The sequence below is a fragment of the Rhinolophus hipposideros genome, assembly GCF_964194185.1.
Source record: "Rhinolophus hipposideros genome assembly, chromosome: 13".
Lineage (NCBI taxonomy): Eukaryota > Metazoa > Chordata > Mammalia > Chiroptera > Rhinolophidae > Rhinolophus > Rhinolophus hipposideros.
The window spans coordinates 35,709,884-35,731,730 of NC_138059.1; the positions used below are offsets into that span (position 1 = coordinate 35,709,884).

Genomic DNA, 21,847 nt, shown 5'->3' on the forward strand with positions numbered 1-21,847 from the left:
GACATAGGGTGGCTGAGTGGATAAGGAAGCAAGACCCTTGTATATGCTGTATACAAGAGACTCACCTCAAATCAAAACACACACAGGCTGAAAGTGAAGGGTTGGAGTAAGGTATTTCATGCAAATGGAAATGAGAAAAAAGCTGGAGTTGCAGTACTTATATCTGACAAAATAGACTTTAAAATGAAGAGCATATTAAAAGACAAAGATGGGCACTATATAATAATAAAGGGATCTATCCGACAAGAGGACATAACCCTAGTAAACATCTATGCACCTAACATAGGAGCACCTAAATATATAAAACAGGTACTGATGGGCATAAAGACAGAGATCAACAGTAACGATATCATAGTAGAGGCTTCAACACACCTCTGACAACAAAGGACAGGTCCTCCAGACAGAAAATCAATATGGAAACAACAACCTTAAATGATACATTGGACCACTTGGATTTAATCGATATTTTCAGAGCATTTCACCCCAATGCTGAAGAATACACGTTCTTCTCTAGTGCACATGGAACATTTTCCAAGATAGATTATATGTGAGGCCACAAAACAAGTCGTGATAATTTTTTTTTTAATTTATTTATTGGGGTGACAATTGTTAATGAAATTACATAATTTCAGGTGTACAATTCTGTATTACATCATCTATAAATCCCATTGTGTGTTCACCATTCAGAGTCAGTTCTCCTTCCATCACCATATATTTGATCCCCCTTATCCTCATCTCCCTCTCCCCACCCCCCTTACCTTCTGGTAACCACTAAATTATTGTCCGATAAATTTAAGAAAATTGAAATCATACCAATTGTCTTCTATGACCACAGTACTATGAAATTAGAAATGAACTACAGGAAAAAAATTGGAAGACACAGCAATCCATGGGGGCTGAATAACTTATTACTAAATAATGAATGGGACAAGCAGGAGATCAAGGAAGAAATCAAAAGATATCTCGAGACAAATGAGAATGAGAACACGACGACCCAAAATCTATGGGATGCCACGAAAACAGTCCTAAAAGGGAAATTCATATCACTGCAGGCCTACCTAAAGAAACAAGAAACATCACTAATTGACAGTTTATCTTCACACGTAAGAGATCTGGAAAAAGAACAGCAAAATAAGCCCAAAGGGAGCACAAGGAAGGAAATAATAAAGATCAGAGCAGAAATAAATGAAATAGAAACCAGGAAAGCAATACAAAAGATCAATGAATCCAAGAGTTGGTTCTTAGAGAAGATAAACAAAATTGATAAACCTTTAGCCAGACTCATTAAAAAAGGAGAGAGAGGACTCAAATTAATAAAATCAGAAATGAAAGAGGAGAAGTGACAACAGACACCGCAGAAATACAAAAAAATTTAAGAAACTACCCTGAGCAACAATATGCCAACAAATTTGACAATCTGGAAGAAATTGGCAATTTTCTAGAGGCGTACAACTTTCCAAGGCTAACCCAAGAAGAAACAGAGAACCTGAATAGACTGATTACCATCAGGGAAATTGAATTAGTAATCAACAATCTCCAAACAAACAAAACCCCTGGGCAAGATGGCTTTACAAGTGAATTTTCCAAAAGGTTCAAAAAAGAATTATCACCTATTCTCCTTAAGCTCTTCCAAAAAAATTCAGAAGGAGGGAAGACTCCCAAACACTTTTTACGAAGTTAGGGTGAACACTATCACCCTAATGCCAAAATCAGACAAAGACAACACAAAAAAAGAAAATTACAGGCTGATATGTCTAATGAACATAGATGCAAAAATCCTCAACAAAATATTAGTGAACAGAATTCAGCAATACATTGAAAAGATCATTCACCATGATCAAGTGGGATTCATCCCTGGTATGCAAGGGTGGTCAACATCCGCAAATCAATTAATGTGAGACACCACATTAACAAAATAAAAAATAAAAATCACATGATCATATCAATAGATGCAGAAAAGGCATTTAATAAAATCCAGTAACGATTTATGATAAAAACCCTTAAGAAAGTGGGAATAGAGGGATCACATCTCAACATAATAAAGGCCATATATGACAAACCCACAGCTAACATCATACTCAATGGGGAAAAGCTAAAACCATTCCCCCTACGATCAGGAGCAAGGTAAGGTTGCCCACTATCTCCACTTCTATTCAACATAGTGCTGGAAGTTCTAGCCACAGCAATCAGACAAGAGAAAGAAATAAAGGCATCCAAATTGGTAAGGAGGCAGTAAAATTATCATTATATGCCGATGATATGATACTATATATAGAGAACCCTAAAGGCTCCACCAAGAAACTATTAGTACTGATAGATGAATTTAGTAAAGTAGCAGGATACAAAATCAATATTCAGAAATCAGTTGCATTTGTATATACCAATGATAAAATATCAGGAGAAATTAAGAAAACAATTCCATTTACAATTGATCCGAAGACTACAAAATACCTGGGAATAAATCTATCCAAAGATGTAAAAGATCTGTACTCAGAAAATTATACGACACTGAAGAAAGAAATGAAAGAAGACATAAATAGATGGAAACACATTCCATGTTCATGGATAGGAAGAATTAATATAGTTAAAATGTCCATACTGCCTAAGGCAATATACATATTCAACGCAATTCCTATCAAACTACCAACAAAGTTTTTTCACAGAAATAGAGCATATAATCCTAAAATTTATATGGAACCATAAAAGACCCCGGATAGCCTCATCAATCTTGAGAAATATGAACAAAGAGGGAGGTATTATGATACCTGACTTCAAATTATACTACAAGGCTACAGTAATCAAAACAGCATGGTACTGGCATAAAAATAGACACATAGATCAATGGAACAGAATAGAGAGTCCAGAAATAAATCCATGCTTATATGTCCATTTAATCTACGACAATGGAAGCAAGAATGTACAATGGGGTACAGACAGTCTGTTCAATAAATGGTGCGGGGAAACCTGGAGAGACACATGCAAGAAAATGAAGCTGGACCACCTCCTTACACCATATACAAAAATAAATTCAAAATGGCTTAAAGACTTAAATGTAAGATCTGAAACCATAAAATATCTTGAAGAAAATATAGGAAGAAACTTCATGGACATTACCCGGAGTAAGATTTTCACTGATATATCCCCTCGCGCGAGGGAAGTAAGAGAAAAAATAAACATGTGGGATTACATCAAACTAAAAAGTTTTTTCACAGCAAAGGAAACCATCAATAAAACAAAAAGGGATCCTACTGAATGGGAAAAGATATTTGCCAATGATATATCTGATAAGGGGTTAATATAAGAAATCTATAAAAAACTCAGTCAACTTAACTCCAAAAAAACAAACAACCCAATTAAAAAATGGGCAGAGGAACTATAATTTTATATATATAATGTGATGGTTCAGTGTGAGGTCGGAGGGATAGTGGATGGGGGGAGGGGGGTTCACAGTATGAGGGATATAAATGATGAACGTCTAAGTATTACCTTGTTTTGTACACCTGAAACTAATAAATAAATTAATTAATAAAACAAAATAAAAAAATAAAAAAATAAAAAATGGGCAGAGGACATGAAGAGACATTTTTCTAAAAAGGACATACAGATGGCAAACAGATATATGAAGAAATGCTCAACCTCACTAACCATCAGAGAAATGCAAATAAAAACCACAATGAGATACCACCTCACCCCATTCAAAATGGCTATCATTAATAATTCAACAAACAATAAGTGCTGGTGCGGATGTGGAGAAAAGGGAATGCTTGTGCACTGTTGGTGGGACTGCAGATTGGTGCAGCCTCTCTGGAAAACAGTATGGAGTTATCTGAGAAATCTGAAAATGGAACTACCCTATGATCCAGTAATTCCACTCCTAGGCATCTATCTGGAGAAATCCAAAACTCCAATTCAAAAATCTGTATGCACTCCTATGTTTATTGCAGCACTATACACAATAGCCAAGATATGGAAACAACCGAAATGCCAATCGGTAGATGACTGGATTAAGAAACTGTGGTACATTTATACAATGGAGTATTACGCAGCCATAAAGAAAAAAGAAATCTTGCCATTTGCAACAACATGGATGGATCTAGAGAACATTATGTTAAGCAAAATAAGCCAGAAAAAGAAAGACAAGTACCATATGATCTCACTTATATGTGGAATCTAAAGAAAAGAATAAGTGAATGAACTAATCAGAAACAGTTCTGGGGACAAAGAGGAAAAACTGAGGGTTGTTAGATGGGCGAGGAGGTGGGGATTAGGGGAAAAGTGAGGGGATTAGAAAACAGTTGGTAACCACAAAATGGCCTCAAGGTTTTTGAAAAATAATTTGGGGAACGTAATCAATAATATTGTAAAGATTTTGTAGGGTATCTGATGGACACAGATCCCATTTGCGAGACCACATCAGGGAAGACGTAGATGATGATCAATGTACTGTACACCTGAAGCTGAACAATAATGAATTCCAACTATAATTTTATATATATAATGTGATGGCTCGGTGCAATGTCGGAGGGATAGTGGATTGGGGTAGGGGGAGGGGGATCCACAGTGTGAGGGATATAAATGATGAACGTCTAACTATTACCTTGTCTTGTGCACCTGAAACTAATTTAAAAAAACTAAGTGAAATAAAATGGTAAGTAAGTAAAAAAAAAAAAAAAGAAAAAAAGAAAAAAGGGCAAAAGGAAAGAAGGAAAGATAGAGGTACAAAAAAATTTGTGTTTAATTATGACTAAATGCGAGCAAGTGACTCAATATCTGATGGAAGTTTTCATTGTGGATCAAAGGGCAGAATCTGGAGAAACTATTTTCAAAATGTCCACATCCTTGGAGGCTTTTCCTCCGTGGTAGGCATTCCTAAAGTGGCTTTTGGTCTTAGACAAAGGACATAAGTGCTCTGCTTTATTGGATTTAATCAATCCAGTAAACATAACTGTGGTCACTGATGATCTCTTTAGGGTCAGCTGATATTTTACTTGTGCCTTTTAACTGTGTGGACATCACAAACACATTTAACTGCTGCTGTGTTCCCGATTTGGGCTATCTTTTGATCAGGTATCGTGCAGACAGTTGTAGAGGTCCAGAGCAAGTCATCCCAAGATGTATGTCTGTGATATGTGGATTATTTTGAGCTGAAGGGTAAGACCCTGCAGGCCCAAAAGAAACTTTTTCAACTCCCTTAAAGAATTTAAACTGGGAGCTTTGTCCATATTAAGAGTTATTACCAGAGATAACTTATTTATGACCTATCTATAGAGTAGGGCAGATATCTAATACTGAACATCTGTTCTTGTTATCGAGTCCTGTGAATTACCCTCCTTCCCCTCTGAAGCCTCTGACCTCTTACCTTATTCCTTAGCTCAGAATGTCATATATATATGTCATTTTACATATCTGTCTCTGAACCTCTCATGTATGTGGGGTCTCTGAGTTGCTCATGTATGTGGGGTTCCTATATATGTATGTAATTAAATTTGGTTGTTTTCTCTTGTTAAAAAAAAATAATCACCCTAAATGTAAATGGACTGAACTCACCAATAAAAAGGCACAGAATAGCAGATTGGATGCAAAAACTAAACCCAACCATATGCTGTCTCCAAGAGACACATCTCAGCTACACGGACAAGCATAGACACAAAGTGAAATGGTGGAAATTGACACTCCAAACAAATGGTATACAGAGAAAATCAGGTGTAGCCATAATAATATCAGATGAAACAGACTTCAGGGTGAAAAAGGTAACAAGAGACAAAGATGGACATTTCATAATGGTAAAGGGGATTATACAAAAAGAAGACATAACAGTTATCAATATTTATGCCCCCAATTAGGGAGCACCAAAATATACCAAGCAACTACTAACAGAACTAAAGGGAGAAATTGACCAAAACACAGTTATACTAGGGGACTTAGATACATCATTGACAGCTATGGATAGATCATCCAAACAGAAAATAAATAACGAAATAGCAGCCCTAAATGACACATTAGATGAAATAGCCATAATTGACATATATAGAGCACTTCATCCTAAAACATCAGACTATACATTCTTTTCTAGTGTACATGGAACATTCTCAAGGATAGACGATATATTGGGATATAAAATCAGCCTCAGCAAATTTAAGAAGATTGAAATCATACCAAGCATATTCTCTGATCACAAGGCTTTGAAATTGGATATCAACTGCAAAAAGAAAGCAGAAAAAAACACAAATACATGGAGATTAAACAACATACTTTTAAAGAATGACTGGGTCAAAGAAGAAATTAGAGATCAAAAGATACATAGAAACAAATGACAATGAAAATACATCCTACCAAAATGTCTGGGATGCAGCGAAAGCAATTTTAAGAGGGAAATTTATATCATTACAGGCCTATCTCAAGAAACAAGAAAAATCCCAAATAAATAACCTCATGTTACACCTTAAAGAACTAGAATAAGAAGAACAAGTGAAACCCAAGGACAGCAGAAGAAAGGAAATAACAAAAATCAGAACAGAACTAAATGAAATTGAGAACAAAAAACAATAGAAAAAATTAATGAGACAAAGAGCTGGTTCTTTGAAAAGAGTAACAAAATGGACAAACCCTTGGCTAGACTCACTAAGATAAAAAGAGAGAAGACACTAATTAACAAAATCAGAATTGAAAGAGGGAAAGTTATCACGGATACCACAGAAATACAAAGGATCATGTAAGAATACTATGAAAGACTATACGCCACAAAACCAATAACCTAGAAGAAATGGACAACTTCTTAGAAACTTATAGCCTTCCAAGGCTGAACCATGAAGAACTAGAAAATTTAAACAGAGCGATCACCAGTAACGAAATTGTATCAGTCATCCAAACCCTTCCCAAAAGCAAAAGTCCAGGACCAGATGGCTTCACTAGTGAATTCTACCAAATCTTCATAGAGGATCTAATACCAATCCTTTTCAAACTCTTCCAAAAAATTGAAAAAGAAACAGTACTCCCTAACTCATTTTATGAGGCCAACATTACCCTGACACCAAAACCTGGTAAGGACAGCACAAAAAAAGAAAACTACAAACCAATATCTCTGATGAATACTGATGCAAAAATCCTAAACAAAATTCTAGCAAATCGAATACAACAATACATTAAAAAGATTATTCACCACAGCCAAGTGGGGTTCATCCCTGGGGCACAAGGATGGTTCAACATCCGCAAATCCATCAATGTGATACATCACATGAACAAAATAAAGGATAAAAATCATATGATTTTATCAATTGATACAGAAAAAGCATTTGACAAGATACAATATCCGTTTATGATTAAAACACTTAATAAAATAGGTATAGAAGGAAAATACCTTAACATAATAAAGGCCATATATGACAAGCCCTCAGCTAACCTCATAATTAATGGTGAAAAACTGAAGCCCTTTGCTCTACGTTCAGGAACATGACAGGTTTGTCCCCTATCATCTCTACTTTTCAACATAATGTTGGAAGTCCTTGCCAGAGCAATCAGGCAAGAGAAAGAAATAAAAGGCATCCAAATTGGGAATGAAGAAGTTAAATTACCACTCTTTGCAGATGTCATGATGTTACATATAGTAAACCCTAAAGACTACACCAAAAAGCTGTTAGAAACAATCAACGAATACAGTAAAGTTGCTGGCTACAAAATCAATGTACAAAAGTCCATTGCATTCCTATACACTAACAATGAAATCTCAGAAAAAGAAATACAAAAACAATTCCCTTTGCAATTGCAGCAAAAAGATTAAAATACATAGGAATAAACTTAACCAAGGATGTGAAAGACCTATATGCTTAAAATTATAAGACATTTTTGAAAGAAATGAAAGAGACACAAAGAAATGAAAAGACATTCCGTGCTCATGGATTGGAAGAATCAACATAGTCAAAATGGCCATATTACCCAAAGTAATATACAGATTTAATGCAATCCTCATCAAAATTCCAATGGTATTTTTAAAATTAATACAACACAAAATCATCAGATTTGTTTGTAACCACAAAAGACCACGAATGGCCAAAGTAATCTTAAGAAAAAAGAACAATACTGGAGTTATCGCACTCCCTGACTTTAGCTTGTACTACAGCTAAATAATCAAAACAGCCTGGTATTGGCAGAAAAACAGACACATAAACCAATGGAATAGAATTGAGAACCCAGATATAAAACCACATAAATATGGACAGATAATTTTTGACAAAGAAGCAAAAAACATTCAATGGAGGAAAGACAGCCTCTTCAATAAATGGTGCTGGGAGAATTGAATAGCCACATGCAAATGAATGAAATTGGACTGGTGTCACCATGTACCAAAATTAATTCAAAATGGATCAAAAACTTAAGCATAAGACCTGACACAATAAACTGCATAGAAGAAAACATGGGTACTAAACTTATGGAACTTGGGTTCAAAGAGCATTTTATGAATTTGATTCCAAAGGCAATGGAAGTAAAAGCTAAAATAAATGAATGGGACTATATGAAACTTATAAGCTTCTACACAGCAAAAGAAACCATCAACAAAATAAAGAGGCAACCGACTGAATGGGAGAAGATTTTTGAAAACAGTGCCTCCGATAAGGGGCTAATATCCAAAATATACAAGGAACTCATGAAGCTCAACAACAAAAAAACAAACAACCCAATTTAAAAATGGGCAGAGGACCTGAAGAGACATTTCTCCAAAGAGGACATACAAATGGCAAGTAGACATATGAAAAAATGCTCAACATCACTAATCATCAGAGAAATGGAAATAAAAACCACAATGAGATATCACCTCACCCCAGTCAGAATGGCTATCATCAACAAGAGAAATAGTAACAAGTGTTGGAGAGGCTGTGGAGAAAAAGGAACCCTCATCCACTGTTGGTGGGAATGCAAACTGGTGTAGCCGCTATGGAAGGCAGTATGAAGGTTTCTCAAAAAATTGCGAATACAGAAAAAGCAGAGAACCCTATGATTTCACTGATATGTGGTATATAAACCAAAAAGAACAAGACAAACAAATGAGAAACAAAAACTCATAGACACAGACAATAATTTAGTGGTTACCAGAGGGTAAGGGGGTGGGGGTGGGTGATGAGGGTAAAGGGGATCAAATATATGGTGATGGAAGGAGAACTGACTCTGGGTGGTGAACACACAATGGGATTTATAGACGATGTAATACAGAATTGTACACCTGAAATCTATGTAAATTTACTAACAATTGTCACCCCAATAAAATTAATTAAAAAAAAAATTGCGAATACAATTACCATGTGACCCAGCAATCCCTCTATTGGGTATCTAGCCAAAAAATTTGAAAACATTTATACATAAAGACACGTGTGCTCCAATGTTCATTGCAGCTTTGTTTACGGTGGCCAAGACGTGGAAACAACCAAAATGTCCTTCTATAGATGAATGGATAAAGAAGTTGTGATATATATACACAATGGAATACTATTAGGCAGTAAGAAAAGATGATATAGGAACATTTGTGAAAACATGGATGGATCCTGAGAGTATAATGCTAAGTGAAATAAGTCAGACAAAAAAGCAGAGAACCCTATGATTTCACTGATATGTGGTATATAAACCAAAAACAACAAAAGAATCAGACAAACAAATGAGAACAAAAACTCAGAGACACAGACAATAGTTTAGTGGTTATCAGAGAGTAAGGAGGGTGGGGGGAGGAAGATGGCGGTAAGGGGGTTCAAATATATGTTGATGGAAGGAGAACTGACTCTGGGTGGTGAACACACAGTGGGATTTATAAATGATGTAATACAGAATTGTACACCTGAAATCTATGTAATTTCACTAACAATTGTCACCCCAGTAAATTAAAAAAAATAAAAATAAAGATAAAAACTGGATGAACTTCCAATGAATGCAGAAATAAAGTTAGTGGGTTTCTGCATCCCAGCAGAGAATCATTAGTCTTGTACAGGAACACTGAACTCAGAGTGGGCCTGTGAGTTGTGGGTGAGTTGAGTGGGCTTTGGAGAAAAACTGACAATCTAAATAGGGGAAGATGACTAGTTGACTAGTTACACTTGCCACCTACAACTGGTATCTAGGTAGCCTTTATTTTCCACCACTTGCCTAAGGCCAACCAACTGCCCCCTGGGGCATCTGGTAAAAAACGGTGCCCAATTATCAGCCACTGATGAAGAGTCAGGGCTTGATTAGAAAGTACCAAGGGAAAAGGAAATGAATCAAGCCTCAGTTATTTCTACAGCTTTTACTCTCCCATACAGACCCTTGCGAGTTTTTCCAGGAGGCCAAAAGAATTCTTCAGTCTTTTAAAGTCACACTGATATGTCACTCCGGGGAGTCCTCACCACATTTTGGGCCATGACTTTCATACCATTGGGAGGAGTTATTTTTAATATCTGTTAGGCTCTTCCCACACATATGAGCCATTCAGAAAATGCTGCAGAGTTTCAGAATGCTGTTATAATAGTCATCATCATCATCACCATTGTCATCATTATTAACTTCACGTAGATTGACTGTGCAATCTTCATAGCATTTTATAGCTATCTTTACTGAACCAATTTTCTGAACAAAACCTTCTTAGTCTAACACTGGACTGCATGAGGATTTAGAACACAGCAAGGAGAAGCTTGATGGGAGGTTTAGCAGGGTATGGGAAGTGAAAACTAGGAATACTTAAAAAGAGTTAGTTAACCATCAATGGCAACTATTATTTACATAACAAACATTCAATGATATTAATATTTATAACATCATTGACTAATATTTAATAATTTTATTTTTTAAACTATCATATAGTAAAATTAACTTCGTTGTTGTGCCATGTTACAAATTTTAACAGATAGAGGGATTCATGCAACCAACACCACAATCAGGATACAGAATGATTCCATCACTCCCAAAATTCCCTTGTGGCCACACCCTCTCCCACCCCATTCTCTGACCACAGATCAATTGTCTATCACTATAGTTCTGTCTTTTAGAGAATCTCATATGAATGGAATCATACTGTACATAACCTTTTGAGACTGACTTCTTTCACTCCACATAATGCTTTTAAGATTCATCCATGTTGTTGCCTGTATTTATAGTTTACTCCTTTTTATTGCTGAGTACTATTCCATTATATGCATTTGCCACAGTTTATGTATCATTTGGTGAAGGGCATTTGGGTTGTTTCCAGGTTTTCATTTCTCTAGAATAAATAGACTGGAGTAGGGATTGCTGGGTCATATTGTAAGTCTATATTTAACTGTATAAGAAAGTTCCAGAGTGGCTGTACTCTTTTGCATTTCCATCAGTTAGGTATGAGAGCTTCAGTTGCATTGCATCTTTATCAGCATTTGGTATTGTCAGTATCTTCTATTTTAACCATTGCACGAGGCATGTAGTGATATCTCAGGTGACCACAATTTGCGTTTCTCTGATGGTTAATGATTTGAACATCTTTTCTTGAGCTTATTTGCCATCCTTATGTGCTATTTAGTGAAGTATCTGTTCCTCTTCTGCCTGTGTTTTAATTGGCTTGTTTGTTTTCTTACTGCGGAGCTTTGAAGATTCTTATATATTCTGGATAGGTCATTTGTGGAATATTTAATTTGCCAATACTTTCTCCTAGTCTTTAGTTTGTCTTCTCATTCTCTTAACAGTGTATTTCATAGACAAATGTTTTTAATTTTGATAAAGTCTAACTTACTATTGTATTCTTTTTTGGATCATGCTTTTGTTTAATGTTTAAGACCTAACCCTAAGTTACAAATATTTTCTCCTGTGTTTTCTTCTAAAAGTTGCATAGTTTTAGGGTTTACATGTAGATCTTTGATCTATATTGAGCTAACTTTTGTATAAGGTTTTAAGTTGGGTGAAGTTTCCCTCCCTCTTTCCTTCCTTCTTTCCTTCCTTCCTTCCTTTCTTTCCTTCCTTCTTTTTTGCCTATGGATGTGCAATCACTCCAACATCATTTAAAATACCTTTTTTCTCTCCATTGAATTGCTTTTGCACACTTGTCAAAATCAATTGGCATATTAGTGTGAGTCTATTTCTGGACTCGATTCTGTTCCATTGAGCTACGTGTCCGTATTTCTTCACCAATACCCCTACTGTCTTAATTGTAGCTTTATAACAAGTCTTGAAATCAAGTAGTGTGATTGCTCCAACTATATTCTTCTTTCTCAAAATTTCAACAACCAGTTTTCAGTGGGCTTTTGCTATGAATCCAACACCATACCAAGCACCATACATGAATTATCTCATTTAATCTTCAATACAAATCTGTGAGGATGTGTGTCAGTTCAAATCTGCCAAGAAGCAGACATCAATGTAGACTTACAAATGCAATAGATTTATTGGGGGAAATTTCTATAGAGCATAGAGGATAAAGGGGAGAGGGAGCAGGAGTAATAGGAACAGCCTTCAGATCATGATGCTTGTCTGACACCTGTGAAAAGAGAAGGAAGGAGGCTTGAGTAGGAGGAGACTCAGACTGTAGCACAGCTCTGAGAAAACCTCAACCAGGGTTATAGGGGAAAATCCAGAGCAAAATTTTCTGATTAGAAAAGTCCCATTTTGGGCAGGAATTGCCAGGGCTCTTGTACCACACTGTGCTCAGCCATTGGCCAGGAGAAGCCTGGGGAAAGTTTGGCGTCTGTATGAATGCTACAGAGGAATTAAAATTCAGAACCATTTGATTCTAACTCTTATTATTTCCCCAAATGCAAATTTTATCTCATGGTCAAATTTAATATTACAAACATGTAAAGTAATCTGAACCCTCCCTACTCTAAAATGAAGATCTCAAGGTTAATAGACTTAAACATTTTACAGTATTTTTCTGTTCTGGCAACAAAGAAACATTCATAGAACTCAATATAGTGCTTTTTGATGTCATTGAGATACACCTCCCTAGACACAGGGGACTGGACTTGGAATCTATTTCTTGCCCTGATTCCTAATTAATTGATGTTTCTTTCCTTAAGATTGTTGCTTCTTCTTCTTCTTCCTTTCTAATCCCTCTGTATATATTTTTTCAAAGATCAAAGTCACCATTCACTCATGTCCCCCTGTCTGGTTTAGAGACCAGCTGTATTCTGCTTTATTAAAACAGCACATTCAGAATTACTTTAATCAATGTTTCCATTTAACATTTATGATAAAGTGCTAAAAATGATGAGGCTTCTATGCAATACCTATCACTGACTGGCAAAACTGTCACTGTACTTTGATACTCTAAGTACACCCCCCTGAACATTTTAAAGCATCTCAGTTTGTACAAGATGTTTTTAATGTGTTTTCAATATATATACTTGGTCTGACAATCACGTTCACAAACTTGTTGCAATGATGTTGCTAAGCTTTTTTGATATCACAGGGATTATTCATTATGGATTTGTACCAACTGGACAGTTAACCAAGTTTACTATTTGGAAGTGCTGAAAAGGCTGCATGAAAAAGTTAGACAACCTGAACTTTTGCCAACAATTCATGGCTCTTGCATCACGACAATGCACCAGCTCACACGGCACTGTCTGTGAGGGAGTTTTTAGCCAATAAACAAATAACTGTATTGGAACACCCATCCTACTTACGTGATCTGGTCCCCAGTGACTTCTTTATTTACCTGAAGATAAAGGAAATATTGAAAGGAAGACATTTTGATGACATTCAGGACATCAAGGGTAATACGATGACAGCTCTGATAGCCATTCCAGAAAAAGAGTTCCAAAATTGCTTTGAAGGGTGGACTAGGTGGTGGCATTGGTGCATACCTTTCCAAGGGTAGTACTTCAAATGTGACTGGGGTGATATTCAGCAATGAGGTATGTAGCACTCTTCTAGGATGAGTTCGCGAGTGTAATTGTCAGACCTTGTACTGATGAGCAGCTGGCAAATCAGGACCTTTTTTCCACTAATTTTTCACTCATCTTCTATTCTTCAAAAAAAGAAACAACTACATATGTAAAAGATATTCTTTATAGTAATAGCAATGAAAACATCTACTTACATATATATAATTCTTTTTGTTTGGGAATGCGCTTTCTTCTTTCAACCCTGAGGTAATGAACCTGTGAGGTAGACAAGGCCAGTGATATCATCCCATTTTACAGGAGAGAGAAGTGTAGCCCAAAAAGTTAAAGTGACATCTAAGACAGAATTATGATAAAAATATCAGTTTTATGACTCAAATCATGTGCTCTCTTCTCTATACATGAAAGTCTGTCTATAGCATCACAGTATGTAAACATAGCAGATACACAAACCTTCAAAAAAGCAAATAGTTAACAGAAGGTTTTGAGTGTCTGTGAACATAAAACATGCTGGGGATACACATGTTTATGTAAGAGCCCAACCACTCACACTAAAGAGAGATTGGCCCAGAGAAGGTTCAGAGACAGTTGAATGAATGAATGAGAACCTGCCCCAGATCTAGGCAAAGCAGCCATTGCCAGCATAGGAGTTCAGAGGGTAACCACAAAGTTCTGCCTGTTACAGAACATCTCTTCTTGTGTCATGATGTCACATTTTCCTCCCATTTGCCCTGAAAGCCTTCTCAGGCAGCCTCTGCTAACAGTCAGGCAGCAAAGGTGTTTTCCCCAGCCCTGGACAAAATACACTTTCCTGATCTAGGAGGAAATGGAAATGATGGGTCAACCTTTCCAGTGAGTACATAGACGCCCATTTGATTCATTCAGAAAATGTATTGATTTCCTTCTATCTATTTCCCTGCCATCACCACCCCTATCATTTAACTCAGCACATTGTCTATATGTTTGTCTCCTTCATCATTGAGTGAACAACATGATATCAACAGTACACTCATTCATCTTTATATTCTAAAGTGCCTATCACTGTTCTGGTATAGTTGGTATTCATGAAACAATTGTCCAAATAAAGGAATGAGAACTATATGCTCAGCATTAGGACTAAGTTTTCTAGCATTCAGATGAGGAGGAGGAGGAAGAAGAAGAAGAAGAAGAAGAAGAAGAAGAAGAAGAAGAAGAAGAAGAAGAAGAAGAAGAAGAAGAAGAAGAAAAAGAAGAAGAAGAAAAAGAAGAAGAGGAGGAGGAGGAGGACAAGGAGGAGGAGGAGGAGGATATCAGTTAACATTTATCAGCATTTATTACATGCTAGGCACTCTGCTATATCTTTTACACACTCAGTCTTGTTTAATTTTCATACCAACCCTTATGAGCTAGACATTTCTACCAGTCTCATACACATACTAGAAAATTGAAGCTTATTGAGGTTAAACAATCTGCCTAAGACCACACAATGAGTTTGTGGCAGGGTTATGCCTATTGGACTCTAGGGAACATAGTTTTAACTTCTATGTTATTCTGTTGGCCACACTGTCCAATCCAGAAAGCAGATGCATGGTCTAGATCATGGTCTTTCAAAGAGGACAGGAAAGAGTCCTTGGAAAATATGGGAACCAAGCCACCTTAGCTTTGAGGAAAAATTTTAAGTAGAAGGCAGGGTCCCATCTTCAAGAAGCTCACAACTTTAATAAGGAGATGAGACAACATATATATTAATGAGTGAGCGATGCAGATACATGAAATTGTCTAGATATCCACTCATTTATCCAGACAGCCATACCTCTGCCAGTTGGTGGAGACCCTACATGCCCCACACCATGCTTAGTGCTTTACATCTATTTTCTTAATAATCCCTCCAATGACATTTTAAAAGTACATATTATCCTCAATTTACAAATGAAGAAATTCTAATTTGGAAAAGTAAGTAATTTGTGCTAGATAGAACTAAAAGCAAGTGGTAGATTTGGGCCTCCAAGCCAGGTCACAGGACTGCAGAACCCAGACTGCAAACCCTGGCCTCCATGCTCTCTGTACTAGAAGTGGTAGACAGCTGGCCATTACGCCGTAAGAGGAGAATGTTTCCAATTGGTTTTCAATCATACTGCTAAATGGAGACATCTTTATGAAAAATGATGATCCTTTACAAAGACTTGGAGATCTGGTATAAACTAGCTCTTTCAGATTAGCTAATAACTTAGTCAGGATTTTATAGGCATGGGGCACAGAACAGGTAAATATTTCATCTTCTGGTCCTTCATGGTCTGTATGAGGGCCACATGAGGCATCCTGAGTAGATGGGGAGGATGAGACATGAGGGAATGGAAGTACTGTAGCCCCAGGACTCTGGAAGTCTGAAGAGAAGTAGTAGGTCTGCCAAGTGGGTAGGGGAATGATAAAGTCAAGTCCACAGTTTCACCAGGGACTTGCTTTGCTTAAGGAAGTGGAAGAAATATTTCTTGGAGACTTATTCTCGGAGGTAATTCTCCTTATTTATTATTCTGATTATATAAGCAGAATATCATCTAATAAAATAAGTAACATTTTGGAACACCTAATATATGTTCCAGGCTGTGTTCTAAGTAAGTTTTGTTTAAGCTATACCTCATTAAATCCTCACAACTAGCTATTCGGTAGTTGACTCTCAACAAATGTGGATTGAATAAATGAGTATTATATATATTAATCTGTGGCTTGCTTTTCTTTAACTTAACAATGTGTTTGGGGATATTTCCAGGTTGGGATATAGTGATCTTCTACCTTCATGTAAATGGACAACATGTTATTCTATAGTATTGAGGTACCATGATTTATATAACCATTCTCCTATTGTTGTATATTTAAGACATTTCTGTTATTTTTATGCAAACAATAATCCAATCAACACCTTTGTTCATACAACCTTGTGTATATTTGCCAATGTTTCTGTAGGATGGATACTAGATATAGAGGGTTACAGTTGTTTCTCTTAAAAAAACAAACAAAAAATCCAGGCTTTATTAATTACTGTGTTGATTAAACAACTCTAACTTCTGACCTAAACTGGCTTTTAAAACATTCTTTTTCTGTTTTAATGTAAAGCTGAAAAACGTCATTTTTAAAAATAGGAAGTATAAATTATAGGTCTTCTATTTTAGATAATAGACCAAAAAACTATGTGTAATCATAACAAAGCTATAAGATTCTATTCTGTTCTTCAGCGTAAGGCAAATAAAAATTTTCAAAGTAATCAATTCTGTGTGTTTTGATGTCAAATTCAGGCTTTACATCTTATAGTAATGCCCTTCATTACTCATATTTTCAACTGTTTTTTTGTGTATTTGTTTTTTTTATACATGGAACAACAAAATATGGGGGAAATGTACAAGTGAATCTTCAAGTGCTTTTTTTTCCCACCTTATTTTGTATCTGCACATACTTTGATTCAACTATTCTCTAAATACCTGAATGTGTCGTTTCAGACTTAGAATGCAGTTGGTGGGGATGGTCAGTAGAACACGGAGAAATAAAGAGCTGAACAAAATGCAACCTGCGCAGGCCTCCTCCTGTAGAGAAGACTCCCAGACTCTGAGAGAGCTATACATAAGCAACCCAAATGTCCATCAGCAGATGAATGGGTAAACAAAATGTGATACATACATACAATGGAATATTATTCAGTCTTAAAAAAGGAAAAAAATTCTGACACATGCTACATGTATGAAGACATTATGTTAAGTGAAATAAGCCAGTCACAAAAACGACAAATTCTGTGTGATTCCACTAATATGAGGTACCTAGAGTGGTCAAATTCATAAAATCAGAATGTGGGATGGTGCTTGCCAGGGTCTTGTGGGATAAGGAAATGAAGAGTTATTATTTAATGGGTATAGAATTTCAGTTTTGCGGATAAAAAAATTCTGGAGATCTATTTCACAATTATGTGAATATACTTACTACTGAACTGTACACTTAGAAATGATTAAAGTGATAAATTTTATGTTATATGCATTTTATCAAAATTTAAAAAATATTACAGATGATCTAACCCAAATAACAAGGAATCTGCTAGACTTTAAGTGGCTTGACTTTGAATAATCTACCCTCTAAGTGCTCACATTTAAACTCACATTCTCAAACTTAGTTGTATCAATTGTGGTAGCCTGGAGTTGAGCTCAAAATGTAAAATGGCTAGAAGATCATTTCTCTCTCATGTAATGGTCCATGGCAGGTATGTAAATAAATGTTTGTTATATGAATGAGTGAATAAATATGGATTATAAGATGCGTATATAAGCCATAGTACCAGATATGAATCTCAGTTTACAAACTCAGATGTGAAAGAAACGTGACTTTTCTTCCCATAATTAAATTAAAATACACTTTGAACCTTCCTTTTGCTAGTTTAGGTGGCCAAAACTAAATCTGAGACAGAACCCTGCCACCCTTTGGTAGGCAGAATAATGACCTCCCCAAAGATTTCCACATCCTAATCCCCAGAACATATGATATGCCACCTTATATGGCAAAAGGGACTTTGCAGGTGTGATTAAATTAAGAATTTTGAAATGGGAGAGTATCCTGGTTTATGTGGGTGGCCCAATGTAATCACCAAGGTCCTTGTAAGTGAAAGAGGGAGGTTGGAAAGTCAGAGTGAAAGAAAGATTTGCAGATGCTACACGGATGGCTTTGAAGAAAGAGGAAGAGGCCACAAACCAGGGAATTAATAGGCTTCTAGAAGCTGAAAAAGGCAAGGAAATTGATTCTCACCTAGAGCCCCAAGAAAGAGCCCTGCTGATCTGATGCCCTGATTTTAGCCCAATGAAACCTATTGCAGACTTCTGACTTCTAGAACAGTAAAATCATAAATTTGTGTTGTTTTCAGCCACGAAGTTTGTGGTAATTGTTACAGCAGCAATAGGAAACTAACACATATCCTATTCTCATTTTTCTGGCAGTGGTAGCTAAATTCTGCATTGGGTTTTGCTGAATCTACTGCGAGGATGAAGACCATTCTCAGCAATCAGACTGTGGACATTCCAGAAAATGTGGACATCACTCTGAAGGGACGCACAGTTATTGTGAAGGGCCCCAGAGGCACCCTGCGGAGGGACTTCAATCACATCAATGTAGAACTCAGTCTCCTTGGAAAGAAGAAGAAGAGGCTTCGGGTTGACAAATGGTGGGGAAATAGAAAGGAACTGGCTACTGTTCGCACTATCTGTAGTCATGTACAGAACATGATCAAGGGTGTTACACTGGGCTTCCGTTACAAGATGAGGTCTGTGTATGCTCACTTCCCCATCAACGTCGTTATTCAGGAGAATGGTTCTCTTGTTGAAATCCGAAATTTCTTGGGTGAAAAATACATCCGCAGGGTTCGGATGAGGTCAGGTGTTGCTTGTTCAGTATCTCAAGCCCAGAAAGATGAGTTAATTCTTGAAGGAAATGACATTGAACTTGTATCAAATTCAGCTGCTTTGATTCAGCAAGCCACAACAGTTAAAAACAAGGACATCAGAAAAATTTTGGATGGTATCTATGTTTCTGAAAGAGGAACAGTTCAGCAGGCTGATGAATAAGGTGTAAGTTGTCCAGCTACAGAAACACCAAGATGTCAAGACACAGAGCGAATCTGAACTTTGTGATATTTTGAAGGCGCAATAAAAGACATGTATTGAAAAAAATAAAAAATAAATAAATTCTGCATTGGGGAGGCAATAGCGATACAGAAAGGCCACACAGAGCGCAGGAACTCAAAGTAGAAACTGCTTGGATTTAATACTCAGCTCAGTCACTTGCTTGCTTTGTAACCTTAGTAAAGTTGTATAACCTCTTCATGAATGTCTACTTCCTCATCTATAAATTAATGTCCTCATCTATAATTGGTAATAAGATCTGTACCTACCTCATTGGGTTATGGTGAAGAATAGAAATGTTCATTTAAGAAAAGAACTTAGAACAGTGTGTGGATGCAATAAACAAGATACAAGTATTAGCTATTATTGTGGTTACTCATTATTATCATCTGGTCCTAGGCCTTGATTAGTCCATGCTGATTCCTGCCAAGTGAACCCTCACCCTAGACCATAGGCTGTCCTAGGTTTGCTTGTATCTCAGTTAATTCTGCTCCAGAATGCTCTCCCTGCCCCTATTCTGGACTCATGATGCTGATTCCCAGGCTTACCCGAAACAGAAAATGTTGGTGACTCTCCCAGGTGGCTTAGAATTCCTTTTCCTGTTGTTTGGTGTGCTTGTTTCCACAAGTTCTGCTGGTGCTTTGGCTGAATGCTCACTCCTGCAAGCTTGCCCAGAGGATTGAACTTGGGCAATGCCCAGAGTTAAGATGCCTTCATCTGAGATCAGGAACCCTGGGGAAGGGTATAAAAGTCTTGCTCCTTTGTCTCAAGGCAAGACAGCTCTGCAGTACAACTTATTCCCCAGAGCTTGAGAGGGTCTGGGAGAAGCCATTTCCTTCCACTGCCTTATCCTGTGCCCCTCACTACCCTACAGATGCCTCCTGAAAGAGCTCCCTCGATACATCACAGGCACATGAAGTTCTGACATAGGCTCTGTTTCTAGGGAGCTTAACCTAAAACATGGTCTAAGGCCTCAAGACACTTAGCAGGGGCTTTGTATGGCGCACGGTAGGTGGCCTGCGAGACAATAATAAAAAGCTGTGGGTTTGCGCAGGAAGGAGAGGTTGAGCTGGAGGAGCAGGAAGGCCTCGTGGATTGGCTTGAGTGAACATACAGCGTGTACACACCTAATCAAAGAAGCATACTTTTAGACTAGACTTTGTTCTATCGGCTGCCTTCAGATGTCATTGTGTCCTACACACAGAGAGTGTAATGCTGTTTTCAACCCAACCTTATTTGTCACAAAATCAATTTTTTTTCTCAAAGCAGTAACACTTCTACCAGTTAAGGTTTCCTTATGTCCTCAATCTTAAAAGTAAAATTTAAAAGCTCAAATTTTTGTTGCATTTAGAAACCAAATAAAAAGTTCCTTAGACAAGTAAAATGATGTTTGTAGTTTTTCCTAAATAAATTTAAAATAGAAAAAGACCAAAGAAACTGTTAAATTTTGAGAGATCTCAGCAATTTGTATTATTATCTTTTTGTTTTATTTTCCCTTTGGTGACATACTGCTTAATATGTAAGCATTTATTGCCATAGTACTTTATGATTTTACTTCATTATATTTTTTGTAGTTTACATGTTTATGTACCTTCCTGACTTCCCCACTATCCAAGACAACTTTTAACCCAACTTAAACTCCTGTCTCATATCATCCATACAAATGCTTCCCACACACCTTTTTTTTTGTTTTTCAAACTAAAGAACTACGACCATTGGCAAGCTATTCTGGGAGTTGTAAGTTGTAAGAATATCATAAGAATTTACTGAAAAACAAACTGACTACATGTGTACCGCTGGAAGTGCTGATAATAAATCTAAAGGACGTTTTCCCCAGGACATAAAAGTATTCAATGGAAGGAGCTGTCAACAATGACCAATCATTTACCACTGAATAGGACAAGAAAAATGGTAATGAATGACTCTCTACCACTCATTTGTTTCCTTATTCCCTTCCTTCTTATCTTATCTAGACAGTTGCAGGAACCAAACACAACCAAACTGACCTGTGGGAACTGCACTTGAGCTTTGTTCTATTTGTGAGGAAATGAGGCCCCTTCAGCCCTGTTGAGTGACTGGCCTGTAGAGACTGGCCCCACCATGGCTGCCTGCCAGCTGAAAAGCTTCAGGTCCTTTCCCTGGACCAGAAGTGTTTACTCATCAAAGGGGCATTTGAAAAGGATGAAAAACAAGGTACTCCTTTCCTGCCCTCTCTGTCTACTCTTCACTTAGAACCACACTGACACTTTCACATTGAGAGTCTCCAATATAATTCTGTGATTTTTTTGCTTTTGTAGGACATAAAGTTGAAAACTGGAAAAAGAAAAGGACAGGAAAGATACTTTTACACCTTCCTCTCCTTTTTCTCTTCAAAATATACAGTAATACATGCTTTGG

General features: G+C 36.8%; 1 protein-coding gene across 1 annotated transcript; it reads left to right on the plus strand.

Annotated features, from left to right (window-relative positions):
- Nucleotides 1-18,799: 18,799 nt before the first annotated feature.
- Nucleotides 18,800-19,393, plus strand: LOC308506752 (large ribosomal subunit protein uL6-like; the record flags this gene model as incomplete). The annotated part of the gene is made up of 1 exon (XM_081070649.1): nucleotides 18,800-19,393. The coding sequence occupies exon 1, from the start codon at nucleotides 18,815-18,817 to the stop codon at nucleotides 19,391-19,393; it is 579 nt and encodes a 192-aa protein (XP_080926775.1). The 5' UTR covers nucleotides 18,800-18,814.
- Between the last annotated feature and the right edge of the window lie 2,454 nt (nucleotides 19,394-21,847).